Source organism: Lontra canadensis, unplaced genomic scaffold (assembly GCF_010015895.1).
Source record: "Lontra canadensis isolate GAN:19392208 unplaced genomic scaffold, GSC_riverotter_1.0 scaffold47, whole genome shotgun sequence".
NCBI classification, from domain to species: Eukaryota; Metazoa; Chordata; class Mammalia; order Carnivora; family Mustelidae; genus Lontra; species Lontra canadensis.
Genome location: NW_022631041.1, coordinates 5,198,652 through 5,213,903, shown reverse-complemented (window position 1 = coordinate 5,213,903; position 15,252 = coordinate 5,198,652). Strand labels below are relative to the sequence as shown.

The 15,252-nt window shown below is 39.5% G+C and overlaps 1 protein-coding gene across 6 annotated transcripts in view; it reads right to left on the bottom strand.

Annotated features, from left to right (window-relative positions):
• Window positions 1-15,252, bottom strand: part of AIG1 (androgen induced 1) — a 252,002-nt gene that overhangs the window by 156,817 nt on the left and 79,933 nt on the right. For 5 of the 6 annotated variants that reach the window (XM_032873070.1, XM_032873066.1, XM_032873069.1 and 2 more), the window contains one exon: window positions 7,412-7,513. In XM_032873070.1, the coding sequence (XP_032728961.1) occupies window positions 7,412-7,513 (102 nt within the window). Of the gene's footprint in view, window positions 1-5,199; window positions 5,322-7,411; window positions 7,514-15,252 lie in introns of those variants that run through there. The other variant, XM_032873071.1, reaches the window with a different exon arrangement.

Below are 15,252 nucleotides of genomic sequence, written 5' to 3'. Positions count from 1 at the left end.
CAATGTGATAAGTGAAATCTTAGGTGTCAGGACAAAGTGTTCTGAGTGCAGGGAGAAGGGACCCGCTCAGGTGCCTGGAGACTCGGGACGGCTTCACACACAGGTGGTTTCTGAGAAAGGAATGGAGCAAGGAGTCTTCGCAGCTTCAGCTCTTCTAGGAAGGTAGCCGAGGCAGCAGTGCGGAGAAAGTTCTGGTGAGAAGGGGGTGGAGAGGTGGGGAGATAAGAGACTAGCCTATTGCCTCAGTTCAGCTGGTTGATGATGAAGCCTTGAACTAAAGCCGGTATGGTGGAGATGAGGAGGCTGGGGCAGCTTTGGGAGCTACTTTGGAGGTACATGGAATGGGACTCATCAACTAACTGTGAGGCATGTGGTAGAAACAGCTTTCAGATGCTTCTGCCATTACTGAAGTGGCAACATGAGGGGAACAATAAGACGAGAGGAGGGATTAACATGATGAATTTGCTTCAGTATGTTCATCTCAAGGTCCTTGTGTCAAATGTTGAGTGTGATACCCCTTGGAAGTTGGGCCAGGAAGTATAGACTTGGAATGACCCACATATAACACAGACTGAAGTCATGGGGAGGAGTGAGATCCCCTTAGAAGAGAACATGAAGAGAACAGAGACAGCAGGTATTTGAGTCCTGCAGAATGGATGAACAGTCTGGGCAGATTTGAACTGCAGGAAGAAAACAAAAGTTTCATTCCTTATGAGAGTCTTCCCTCAGCTGAACACCCCATGGCCTTGGTCCACTGTTGAAGCTCCATCACTGGAGATGCTCAAGTAAAGACTAAAAGGGAATTTGCCAAGATATTGTTCAGGGAACTGAGGTATCACATGGTGCACGGACCAGACGGTCTTTAGAAGCACTTCCCAAGTTTTAAGATGCTAGGATTCTGGTTCTCTATGATAGAAAATGCAGCTTTGTTTTTCCACTTCACTTTCTTTGGCAGCTATCACTGATGCTTGCTGAGGTTGGAGCTTCAATTAAAAGGGAACTGGAAAGGATATAGGGGTGGACTTCTGCCAAGGAGCTGGGTCTGTGGCTAATGAATGATCTGTTTGTGGTAATGAAGAAGGAAGACAGTTCCTAAGACAACACCTTCAGGCCTGGCCCTACCTCTCCCCCAACTATGAAGAACTGAGGGCACGTGAATGGGAAACATATGAATGAAGTTTACTTTGAAATATCTATGGATTTAAGGATTAGGGGTAAAAGAACTTGAGTAAACCACACTTTTGGTTTTGCTGACCCCAAAATATCTGAATATAATTTATAGACCTTTTGATGAACTCAAACTACCACTGGGCCGGCTCATCTATTCAGTGTAGCTAGAAAAAGGGCACAGTGTAAGGCAAACTGTATTAGCCTTGAATTCTATCCTTACGTGGAAAATTAGTTCTACAAAGGAATTTGTGATATCAGAAAATTGCTTTAAAAAGACATGGTCTAGGGGCGGGGGGGTTGGTAGGGTGGGCGAGCCTGGTGGTGGGTATTATGGAGGGCACGTATTGCACGGAGTACTGGGTGTGGTGCATAAACAATGAATTCTGGAACCCTGAAAAGAAATTTAAAATAAATAAAATTTTTTTTAAAAAGACATGGTCTATTGCCCTAGAGAAAAAACAACTGATTCTCAGATAAAATAATCAATATATGGAAGAGCTTTCTAATAAATCTGACCCAGGCATTTCCATTTACCTGGCCTGTAACTTTCAGGGACCACGCTGTGTTCTTTGGACATCATTTCAGGCCTTCTCAGGCAGTAACAACAATATGATACGTACCCACCAAAAAGACCCTTAGAGGGGACAGCAGGCTATGTATATAAGATTTTACTGCAGTGCAGCTGAGATTGAGGAGGGAAGTAAAGTACAAGTTAGGAAAAAAGTGAATAGTTTGGGGTTGCATTCTCTGTCAATTATTATGAAAAGGAAAAGATAGAGTGGGGGAAAAAAAAGGACAAGAAAAAAACATGGATATAGGATGTTTGATTCTTGATGCAACAAATATTCATTTGATGCGACAAATATTCATTTGATTTCCATGACGTAGAGGCACTGTTTGAAGTGCTTGGGATGAATGAGTAACTGAAACAAAGACCCCTGCTCTTACGAAAATTATATTCCAGTAGAAGGAGATGGACAATAAGCCATAGACACAGCATGTAAGTAAAAGCAGATCATATGTCAAGGATGGTAAGTACCACCAGGGGGACAAAGCAGGGTAAGGGGACTCTGGGGACACAGGGGTAGCTTGCAATATCCAATAGGCTGCTGAGCGGGCTTTACTGAGAAGGTGAGACTGAACAAATGAAAATTCACAACGAGAAAGCGATGATCAGTAAAATGAATTGAGAGCCGTATGGAGAAATTCTGAAAGTATCTGCCTCACTGCAGATGGAACTCTCCTTCTCGTTCCTGGGTCTTTGGGGTCTTATTTGTTTTCTTTGGGAGGTCCACTGGGAGTCTTAGAAAGTGGTTCCCAAGAAATTTCTGACCTTTGTTCCAGTCTTCCTTTTATTTTTGAAAATTTCCAGATATCTTCCAGTTACTTTAAAATATAATGGGAAAATAAGAAAGGTCAGTTTTTTTCATATGAAAAAGAAGATAGCCTTCTCGTGACCAACAGCTTTTTTTGGTGAAATATCCAGTATTGGGGTGGCACAGACTCCACGGGTCATGAAATGCATCATCTGTGTGGCTCAGAACTGGAAAATTTTCCATAAATTGTGTTATTTAACAGAAGAATAACATCAAATCTGAGTTCCTACAAAACCAATGATCCTCCAAGCAGTATTTAATGCCTTCTCTTCTGGGAAAGACAGATGTACCAAAACTTTAGTAATTACCAAATGCCAAAATAATATCAAACAGAATAAATTGTTGCCTAAATTTAAATTCCCTTGAGGATCAGTTACATATAACAAGAACAACTGGCAAATCAAGCATGAAGAGAGGTGGGGTTTATTTTCTTATCTCCTTATAAATTACCCAGGGAATGAACAACTGCTGTGATTATAAGAATATCTAGGTCATGTATGCTTAAAGATCTGTGATAATAATACTAATATCTAAACTTCTGCAGTGCTTGGTATTCTCAAAGCATTTTATAAACATTAATTAGGTCTTCACTAAGCAAAGACACTTGTCTCATTGTTGGTTCTTCCTGTTACAACATCACTAAGAATTTGCAATCTTTCTAGAGTTTAAATATTTATTTATTTGTTTACTTACTTACTTATTGCTCTTAATGTATACTTATTCCATTGACAGTGCTTTAAACTTATAATCAGCAGAAGAGAAAAATTTGGGGCTCTAGTTTTGCAGCCAAGAAACAGGCCAGAATAACAAGAGAGCTTCTCCTTGTCAGAGTGAAAAAAGCCCACAGGACACACTCTGTTACTTTGTGGAAATGTTTTCCTACTCACCTTCCTCTGCCTCAAACAGGCCATTTCTATCCTTTAAAAGTGGAAATATTCTTCTCATCCTATAACTACACAGTGCCTAGTAAGGTGCTTTGCATTTCATGGTTTTATTGAAAATTAATGTTTGCCATATTGAATTGAATCAAAACTCATCTCCCAGGGGTTGTGACCATGTAGACCCTGTAATTAGCATTGCGTTTTGAAAATGATTCATTTTGCTGATCTCTAGTTTTCTCTTGTCTTATCATCAGTGGACTGAGGACAGAAAGGCGGTAGAGGCAATAAATGTAAACATGACATCCTTCCATGTTTCTTTTTTTTTTTTTTGAGAGAGTGCACATGCACCTGTGTAAGAGGGGGTGGGAGTAGAGGAGAGGGGCCAAGGGAGAGGGAGAAAGAGACTCTTAAGCACTCAGGGCCCTGAGATCACTACCTGAGCAGAAATGGAGAGTCAGACACTTAACCTACTGAGCCACCCAGGTGCCCCAACCTTCTTTCAAGTTTCAAAAACAAACATGTAAATACCCTTTTAAATCCCCAACAGGGGTAGAACGGTCTTGACTCCAGTTAAATGCATTGTATTTTATAGGTTTATATTTTTAATTATAATACATGAAAATTGTGTGTGTGTGCATATGTCATTTCAGTAGAACCTGGAGATAAGCCAGCAGTTACAAAGCGAGGCTCTGTTACTGTTGCAACCCATCTGGGTACCCATTTCCTCTTCTCTTCTCCCAAAAACCTCTAAGATTGCTTGCTGAGAGAATGGAGGGAAACAACAGAAAGGAAGAGATAGGATATTTTCCTTTAGTTACAATCACGTCTAACAGGTACTTTAGAGTAAATCGAGAGGAAAGTCCTGTGAATTCCAAATCCTCTGAGGTGGTTTTTGTTTTTGTTTTTTTTTCCATGCATATTTTAACTAATTTTTTTTTGCTGGGCAGTTGAGTGGTATAAATTCAAGACTGACTTGGAAATGTCTTCTGAAATAGTGCCATGACAAACATAAACTACACCAGGTGTCTGGGTCTGGAAAAGTTATACTGAGACTCTTCAAATAGTAAGTGTGACTCTACACCTAAGACAGGGCACATCTTCTCTTGGAATTCTTGTAGCTACAAAGATCTAGAAAGGTCAGAGCCAAAGTCCTAATGGATCAGAAATCCATCCACAGAAATATTAAAAAAATACATATTAACCTAGTAAAATATTAAATATGCTCTATCCTCCTAGATTGTTAGATATATATTTTATAAAACAAAATAAAAAATATGTGATGTATAATAAAATAAAGGCTTATAGATTTATAAATTATAGATTTTTAAATTATAAAATTATATTATTTAATATAATATAAATATAAATATTCCAAAATTTTATTTTCTTGCCTTCATTTCAGCAAATTCACCAATTATGTTGTTATAATGGAATTTTCACAAAATTTAAGCTCTACTGACAGTATTAATCTAAGGCATTAATTAAAAGTAAAATGTAAGTTTAATCAAAGTATACACAATTTGAAGGTTTTCATCAAATTACAAAGATTCAAATGAATGTAAAAATGTTTAGTTATTTTCATACCTTTAAGACCAAATATTGAAAATTATCTAAGATTAAGATACAAATGATAATTATTAAACTTTTAAATAAAATTTAAAAATAAAGTTGAAAATGCTTATCTGATTTGAGTTTCATAAATACTTTTACACATTTTTATAAAAATTAAATTATTCATGATTCCAGCAGTTAATGTTCATATTTTAATAGCCAATGTAAAGAAACAGCTTACTATATAAAGTTACACATACACAAATTTAGAATAATGCAAATTAATATTGCAAAATAGTCTTCAGCCACCATATGCAACTTCTTGTAATTCCAAAACCATGAACTGGAACATGAAGAAAACCAAAGAAACGATCATTCATCTCTACCAACGGACAAAGTTCATCAGGAAAGCATCTACTGAGCTCTTACTATCTTAGAGGATTTGATATGTCGATTCATTTATCTTTTTCCTTTCTGAAATATCCCTGTCACTCAAATTCTCCTTGAATTCCTAAGGAGTGTTTGTCTCCAAGAGTGAGAATTTTAACTCATCAAAGTGAATTGAGGGGGAGTTCTGAGAGCCAAGTTATCGTTCTAATGGCCTCATCAGTACTTGGAAACCATTCATTTGAAACATTAAGTAGCACCTGGATCTGCAAAGGTTGTGATTTATTCTCTGGCCTACAGGTAGTTTTGTGCATTTGAAGGATATAGATCACAGGCCAAACAGTTAAGGCCCGTGCTCCTCTAACACATGGTGCGATCGCTGGTTCTCCGTGAAGGACCTACTCATGTTAACTTCTTACTGTGCCTAATGTATCAACTAAACTTTATCACAGGTGCATATGTATAGGGAAAAAACATAGTATGGTACTGTCCTGGGTTTCAGGTTTTAGGCATCCCCAAAAAACAGGGGATTTCGGAATGGAGCCCTCTCAGATAAGGCGGCGAGGGGAGGGATGACTGTATGCTGAATTCTTGCATCAGTCGGACAAATAGGCATTGATCTTACTACATGCCAGGTGGGTGGGTGGAGTGCTCAGGGCGGAAGGCTGCTGTTGGCATTAGGAACTAACACTTGTGCGAGGGATACAGAAGTGTCTGATGGAGACTTGAAGGTGCCCTGCAAGCCTGACAGGAGAGCTAACCAGGTCTGTGGGGCTGAAAAGAGACTTCTGAGAGATGTTATAGAAGCTAGCAAGGTGAGCAAGGGTTCCCCAGTAAAGAACGCAAAGTGCACTGGGGGCAGAGGATGACAGATATAGGGTTATGCAAAGGGTTTTCACATGCAAGAAAAGCCAAAAGTTGGAGAGGCACAGAGTAGTCACATCAAGCCCCTTACATGGTGAAATAAATCTGACAAGACCCGGCTTATTTGTTTGGAACTAGAGCAAAGGTGCCATGTTAATCCTTCAACAGCATGGCTCTAATTGGAGTCCAAGAAAATGCTAGCTGTCTGAGCTGTGCCACTTTTGAAGAGTTGGCTTAGGAAAGAATTAATCAAAGCCCCTGAGTACAGTAATGTTTGTTTGTTAGTACACACCACTTTTCTCAAAATATACCAAAATTGGGGGCAGAAAGGAAACTGTTATTTTGGACCTATGACGTGTGATGTCTAGCTCTTCATTCCCCTATAATTTCTGTGATGGGTTGCCCTTTTCACCAGGAGCACCCAGTGACATATTCTAAAAATTGCTGTAACCAAAAAAATGCAGGCTTCCTAGTTAATAAAAAAAATGCTCAATTCCAGAAGCAGAAAGGGAAGACAATGCAACATTTCTCTGCAGAAAATATATCAAGTCTTATAAGGTGACACACAAACCATCCAAAATACTTGACTTGAAATGTGTGAAGGCAACGCCATGTCTAAAGCATCAGAAGGAATCAGACTGAGAAGAAGGGAAAGAGCTAGCCGCCCCGGGCAAATGCCCTCCGATGGGCACAACCTGCCAAAGTCACTTCCAGGACCTGCAGCAGATCTCTCAGAGAAAATAATAGTCTTGCTGCTTCTCTGAGGCCATTTCTCCCAGTGCCATAGTGATTTCCAACACAATCCCCTGATGTGAGGTGGAGGCTACGGGGCCTCAGTAGCAGTATAGGTGATACTAGGTTCTTAGGCTCCAACAGGGGACAAAGTCTTTGAATAGCACGGAAATTAAATTCATCCATAGGATTTTCCAGTTGCATAATCCAACAACACCAATCCCTTACAAACTGTGGATTCATCTACTACATAGTTTTAATAGTGACTCCGTTTCATGGGAAGATGTTTTATTGACATTCAGTCTTCTTCTCTAACTACAGTCTCTCATAACCCCCATCATTGCACAGGCAGTTAGGTAGATTCTATGGAAAACTCAAATCAGAAAATAGTTCTTTAATACCCTTTTTTTTTTTTAAATGAAAGGAAATTATTTGCTTTAGTCCACTCACCATTCCGTGATTCAGCCACCCTGGGATAAAATTATCAAGCAGCTTCGGGTAAATCATCTCTCTGTCATAGGCATAAATGATCCAGAACACCGCTACCACGAACTGGAAGGGAAAAGAAATCCTTTATTTCACATTTACAATATACAATGTGTTGGTTATCCATTGTTCAAAGAACCCAACAGAACTGTAATCTAGAGTGAAAGACGAATCAGTAAACCAGCTAATGACTGGAAAGGGATTTCTAACTTCACTCCATTAGTGGGAATGCGTGGGGTCCTTCTGCCTTCCTTGGTCTCCTACTGTGTTCTTTCAGGCAAAGGAATCTGTTTTCAAGGGAGAGATAAATGATGTGTCTCTCATCTGGAACAGCTCCCTTCTAGGGTTAACTGTGTTGGTTTGAATCCTCTCAAGAGGGTTTAAAAGTTCACTGGTGGTTTTTTGGATCCCACTCCCCACTGTACAGAGTCAGCACACATTCAAGAAACTGTCGTGTATTTTCCTTGAACCCATCATGTGGTTTAAATTAATCTTCACATTCTCAAGTTTCCATTTCACCACTAACAGCATTAAAATCACTGCTATATAAAATGTCCCAAAGTCACATTTCCTGCAAATGTATTAATTTATATAGCCTAAGCAGGGGCTTTGGCTGCATTGAAAGCAGAGCGTATGGAACACAAAGGAAGAACCCTAATTCTCTTGGAATAACTTACATGTTCATCTAGGCTCCTGAGGTTTATTTTGACCCATCAGCAACATAGCCATCCAAAGAGAGTACAGTGCTCAATTTATTCTCTTATCTTTCTTCAAACTAACAGTGAGATAAGTTCAGATAAAATAAAGAAATGAATGGTCCAGGGTCTAGACCTTCAGCACAGAATTTTAAAGAAAATACAAATGCTTTTGTAAGTAGTCAATAAATGTGGCATGGAGACGGCAGCTACCCCAGAGAGAGGGGGATCAGAGTCTCTGCGGAGTTATGTCTTATAATAAATGGTACAGAGTGATAAAATGCAGATGAATATTAAGCAGAAACAATTTTTATCTAATTTCTTGTAAGCCATCCATACCCCCACATTTTATTAATAAAAGTAGTAAATATTTTAATGCCACTTTTCATAAAACTCCCAGCACAAGCTAGTAATCAGAAGAGTTCCAAAGTTCTTTTCCAAGTATGTCAGTTATGACATGGGTAATCATAGCTTGAAAAGAAAGTTCACCCTTAAAACCTAAGATGTTTTGAACACTTCTCCTTTCATAAAACATATTGAAAGATAATTACAAGAGGCAATCATAGATTACACACATAGTTTCAATACCAGACTGGGGTCTCCTGTTACTTATCCTGCTTTTGGGTCAACTATTTTCAGTTGATAAATGCACAAGATGGGGAAAAAAAAACCCCACCCAAACATTATTAGCTTAATGTTAACTATCATTAAGATCTTTCCAAGGGCAATGGGTAATTTAAAATTACTCACAACTTCAGTTTAGTCATTTGACTACAGACTTCAAATGTACTGAATATCAATGTTACCTGCCCTCACACCTGGGTGCCAAATTTACAGCTTCACAGCTCAGAATGCAGTCCCAGGGATCACAACCCCCACGTCCCCTGAGAGTTTATTAGATGTGTAGAATGCCAGGTCCTTTCCTGATATGTTCTGATTCTGCATTTTTAATAAGATCCTGGGGTCATTCATATGCAGTCTGAGATGCCCGCTGTGGAAGGTCCTACTCCAGCCACCTTGAGCTTCAGGGCCCTACTATGGAGTGAGGCAGTCACTGAGCCGAATGACTGGTCTACCCAGAGCCTCCACCTCCTTTTCTAGACCATAAGCTGGGAAACCATGATCCTGGAATTTCTTTCCCCAAAAGACACAAGTATTCCTGTGTGAACCTCCTTCATGGGTCTGAACTGGAGGGTTGAGCACACAATCAATGGGTGTACCCCCTGACCTGGGAGGTGGTTACGATGTATTTGTTTCTAAAGATGGGGGCTGTTTTACATATAGTCTGAGACTCCACACACAAGCACAAAGCTCACCCTGGATGGAGCCATAGGTGGAAATCCCTTCATCTTTGCCATCTAATGTAACCCAACCGTGGATGACATCCTATCACATTCACAGGTCCCCTCCCACAGTCAACGGGAGGGGATTAAATAGGTCTGCATCAATAGGGGATGCAATCGTGGGGCCATCTTAGAATTCTGCTTACCATATGCTTCCACGCTTCTTCTTTTCCAAACTGTTTCAGCTATTTTAAGTCCTTTGCATTTCCATTTAAATCTTACAATCTCAGCTTGCTAATTTCTATAAAAATATCCTCTGAGAGTTCTGATTACGACCGTACTGAATCAATACATTCAATCTGGGGAGAAATGACATCTTCACAATATTGCATTTTCTGACCCAGGAACATCACTGATGTCTCCATTCATGCAGATCCTTGGTTTTTCAGTTTGTGGTTTTCAGTGCACGGATCTCACACATTTTTTTTTTTAATTTATCACGAAACATTTCATGTGTGTTTTTTTTTAATGTTATTGTAGACAGTATTGAATTTGTTTTTACATTCTTTGTTACTCATATATAAAAGTACAAATGACTTGTATATTGAGCTATGTCCTCTATCTTGGTTAAATTCACGTAGTTTGAGTCATTCTTGAGTAAATTATTTTAGATTTTTATAAGTACATGATCTGCAAATAAGGACAGCTTTTCTTCTTCCTTATAATGTGTATCGCATTTACCTCTTTTTTCTTTTCTTAACTGCACAGCCTACAAACTTCAGCACAATATCGACTAGAAGGGATGAGCAGCAAACACCCTTGCTTTCTTCCCCATCTTAGGAAGGTGTCCAGTCTTTAACATTTAAGTTTGATATTAGCTTCAGGTTTTTCTTAGATGCCTTTTATCACATTGAGGAAAATCTCTCCTATCCTTCATTTATGTATGTAACAGACAAGAGCCTACTTTTTCAGATAATTTTGCTGTGTATCGTCAGGTGATCTGATAATTCTTTTCCTTATTCTGTTAATATAATGAATTATAGAGATTTTTAATGTTAAACTAACATTTAATACTTGGTCATGATGTATTATCATTTTTATATATTGCTGGATTTGACTTGCCGATATTTTGTTAAGAATTTTTCTCCCGTCTTTATTCATAAAGTATTATCAATCCATAGTTAGTTTTATTTTCTTACATCTTCTTCTAATTTTGGTGACAGGATATTTAATACGCTTCTCTTTTTTTTTTTTTGTTCTTTTTTCTTTTCTTTTTTTTTTTAAACTTAAATTCAATTAGCCAATGTATACTACATCATTAGTTTTTGGCGTAGTGTTCAGTGATACATTAGTTGCGTATAAAGTGGTATGTCTCTCTAGTGGAGTTATTTGGACTCTAAAGTTTTCCTATGAGAAGACTTAACTGTGAATTCCATTTCTTTAATAGATATAAGGTTTTCAGGTTTTCTGCTTTCTCTGGAGTTAGTTTTAGTCATTTTTTGTGTTTTGTGGAATTTTTCCATCTCATCTAAGTTTTTGAGGTTATCAAGCTTTCTTACTATTCTGCTACAGAAATCAACAATTGCTATCAATCAGGTGTTTTTTCCTTGGAGGGCCCGTTGTTAATGATTGACTAGCACACTGCTGTGGAGAACAACTTTCTGATCTCCATTCATGGTGTCCTTACCCCATGGAGAGCGTTGTGGGGTCAGTACTTACCCGTGCAATGTGATCACTCCTTTCACCCCTACCATATATTGAGGGAATTTTGTGGGTTATTAAAAGTGAAGTGACTTTCAAGGAAGTGTTACCTTTCTTAGTGTAACACTAGAAGGTCAAGAGACCCAGCTAACTGAATAATCAGCCTTCTAAATAATTCTTAAGATAGAAATACAGCACAGATGGTGGCTCCTTGGCTTCAAGCACTGATATCCTCTTGATAGTATGGTCATCAGCAAACCCAAAATAAGTTTGAACTCTACTACCAGGGCATGAATATGAAACAAAAATAGGTTCTCTTGGACAGGCGAAGTACCACGGAAACGTTCCACCATTGTGGCTGGCTATTTCTCAGTGTGCACCTGCTGCTTCTCAGTGGCCAGGCCGGGAATACTGTACTCGAACTGAAAGTGACAGGAACTCAGGCACTTTACAGTCCTTCAAGCTTCCCAGACAAAGTCATTGTGTTACAGCTACTCATTGAGGCCTCATTTGATGCCCTGGAACAATTAGAAATGAATGCAAAAGAAAACTGGATTCACGCTTTGTCTCCTTCTGTAATGAGCCTCTGATATGGTTTCCAATAGAAGCTTAAGTTAATCAGCTTTTGTCCACTGCTAAGAAGAAGCTTTACTGCTTAGTGAGAAATTCTTTGGAATTTAATAAAACCGAGTAGAATGCAAAGGATGTTGCCGAGAAATGTACCATGAAGGAGGTCAAAGGGAAAAGTCACTTATCTATAGATTGGTCTATAAAAGCCATTTAGCATATCTCAAACATCCACTGTTGAAGGAGGGAAGGAGGAAATAAATGAATACATCTCTAAAGTCTTCAGCTTCAATATGACATGATCAATGAAATTGCTTTTCTTTTAAAAACTAAAAAAAATCTGGGGCTCCTGGATGGTTTAGTCGTTAAGCATCTGCTTTTAGCTTAGGTCATGATCCCAGGGTGCTGGGATCAAGCCCTGCTTCCAGCTCCCTGCTCAGCCAGGAGCATGCTTCTCCCTCTCCCACTCTCCCTGCTTGTGTTCCCTCTCCCGCTGTCTCTCTCTCTCTCTGTCAAATAAATAAATAAAGTCTTAAAAAACAAAACAAAACAAGACAAAACCCTAACCCATTAGTACTCAGACTTTACCAAATACCTATTGGGGAAAAAAAAAATGAATCCTATTTTGAGCTCTATTGCTTTGCTTCCAGATTTCCTTGTAATACTTTGCTTTTCCATCACTTATTTCCATGGTAATATTTGGAGACATGTTTCCCATTGTGCTTTCTCCTTCCGAATACACAAAGCATGAAAATATGTTGTGTGTTTTGGATACTAACTGGCTTTGTCTCTGATGGGCGCCAGCAGAGAGGGAATTTCTCATTTTGACAAGGCACTGCCTAGTCTTCCCTAGTCTTCCCATCCTCCAGGTCTAGAAGATTCTGAGTCCTGACATGCTCTCCTGGCTGACTTCTCTCAGCCATACCCTCAAATTTAGCAAGGCGCTGCAAAGCACAGGCCTCTCTGAAATGTTACATTATCTTCTGTTCCAGTGTACAGTTAGTTTCTAGTACTCATTCCTGGAAATGTGACATAGAATTCCTCTACTTGTAATTATGAGGCTGTGAGGAACACTGCATATTTTTTACTCTGTGAACTATGCTCAAATTACCTTAAAGCCAGAATTTGCATTTAGAGAGTTTCTAAAGCACATGTTGCCACCTTTTTTCGCAGCCTTCTATAATCTTTGTGGTAGAATTTATAATTTATCCACCTTTACCTGTATTTAGGTCCTTGGTGGTCCCTTCTGACTGAGTAAATAATTTGGGAATAAAAACCCAGCTCCTGTAGTGTCCATGTGGCTTGATGCCCGCCTTCCTCTCTGACTTCAGATTGTACCACCTTCTCTCTTGCTCCAGAAGGTCCAACTAACAATTCATTCCCAAAACTCATTAAGCTCTTTCATGCCACAGGGTTGTCACATTTCCTCCTTTTTCTGCCAGGAATTCTTGGACCCCATTTTCTTTTTCTTCGTCCCCCCACCCTGGATTTTGCAGGATTTATTTACAACTGACCAAGATTTTAGAGAATTAAATTTCCCCCATATTCAAGGTATCAGGATTTTTAAAAATTAACATATAATGTATTATTTGTTTCAAGGGTACAGGTCTGGGAATCATCAGTCTTACACAATTCACAGCACTCACCATAGCACATACCCTCCTCAATGTCCATCACCCAGCCACCCCACTTCTCCAACCCCCTCCCCTCCAGCAACCCTCAGTTTGTTTCTTAAGATTAAGAGTCTCTTATGGTTTGTCTCCCTCTCTGGTTTCATCTTGTTTCATTTTTCCCTCCCTTCCCCTATGATCCTCTTTTTTCTCACATTCCTCATATCAGTGAGATCATACGATAATTATCTTTTTCTGATTGACTTATTTCTCTCAGTATTCCCTCTAGTTCCATCACATTGTTGCAAATGGCAAGATTTCGTTTTTGATGGCTCCATAATAGTCTATTGTATGTATATATTAAATATATATGTATATTTATATATACTACATTCACCTGTTGATGGACATCTAGGCTCTTTCCATAGTTTAGCTATTGTGGACGTTGCTGCTATAAACACTGGGGTGCATGTTTCCCTTCAGATCACTACATTTGCTTCTTTGGGGCAAATACCCAGTAGGGCAATTGCTGGGTCAGAGGGTAGCTCAAATTTTCAACTTTTTGAGGAACCTCCATACAGTTTTCCAGAGTGGCTGACCAGCTTGCATTCTCACCAACAGTGAAAGACCCCATTTTTACCTGGCTGCATTCTCTATCCCTTCAGGTCTGGCTTAAATGACACTTCTTCACAGACACCTTGCCAGCGACTCCCTGACCCCATTCTTTTCTATCATAGATGCTGATGGAAAGTACGTTTGTGTTGTTTGGTGTCTGGCTCTCTTCAGAGGAGGTGAAGTGTCAGAGAATAGGGACTTATCTGTCTTGTTCATTGCTGTTTCCTCACCACTTCACACATAGCACATTTCTGCTAAAAATGTGTGGAGTAAATGATCAAGATGCATTGGTGCATCCTGTCTAGGTCAGGGTCCACATCTCCCATAGGAGGAAGCTCCCTTCAATTTTCTTCCTAATGACCTAAAATTCCTTTTTCACGTTCTCCATACTTTTTGGCCTCCCACCTTCTTTCCAACGTGATTCTTCTAGCCAATCTCTTCTCAGACCTTCATCTGCCAGACCCTCCTTCACCTGTTTGAGTCTTCTATCATCCTGACATGACCTTTCTCTGGATTTCTGGATCAAGATAGAAGACTAAAGGCTCTCTTTCTCCCAAATCAGCCAGACACAAGAAAAAGTGAAACCAATGAAATAGGAAACACCCAGAGTCCATATATCACTCTTTTCAACAGGCTGCTCAGTGTTAGGAAAATTAAGCCAGGACAAGGCAAGACTCTGATGTAAGAAATGGGATCCAAAGGTTCTCTGGTTGAGTGAGCAGAACAGAGAAACTGCTATAGGCGATGCCCTCTAAAAGACACTGAGTGACCCTTGCTGGGAACAGGAGGTCTGAGATGCATGGGAGCACTGGGGAGATGTTCTGATCCCTGCCTGGCTTCAGGTGTCAAAGGTGATGATGCAAAATGTGGCCACGGGCCAGCATGTCATCTCTGCAAGAAACAGGATGTGGGTATGTTATAGTAAGCAAGAAAGGATCTGTGGTAAGCAGCCTGCGTGGCCAGCTCCTGCTCACCCAATGAACCCTAAGCTTCCTGTCAACATACAAAACGGTTGTGATCAAAATGAGTGAAGGAGAGAGAAATGAGTGTAGCACAGAGAGAAGCCATTCTCCAAAGGAGGTTGGGGTAGGTGGGGGAAAAAGAAATTCATGCTGCCCTAGCTCAGTTCCCTAGCCTGTCTCCAGTACTATCGTTTCGCAAATGGCTGGCTCAGAAAGAACCAATTTAAGGAAGAATAATCATAAGAAAATAAATAGCATGGAATGTGTTCATAAATATCATGAGAGAGAGAGAGAGGGAGAGACAGAAAGTGGAATATGACCATTTCCCCTCAAAAAAGGACAACTGAACAATACAAACCAGAAAAATGATTA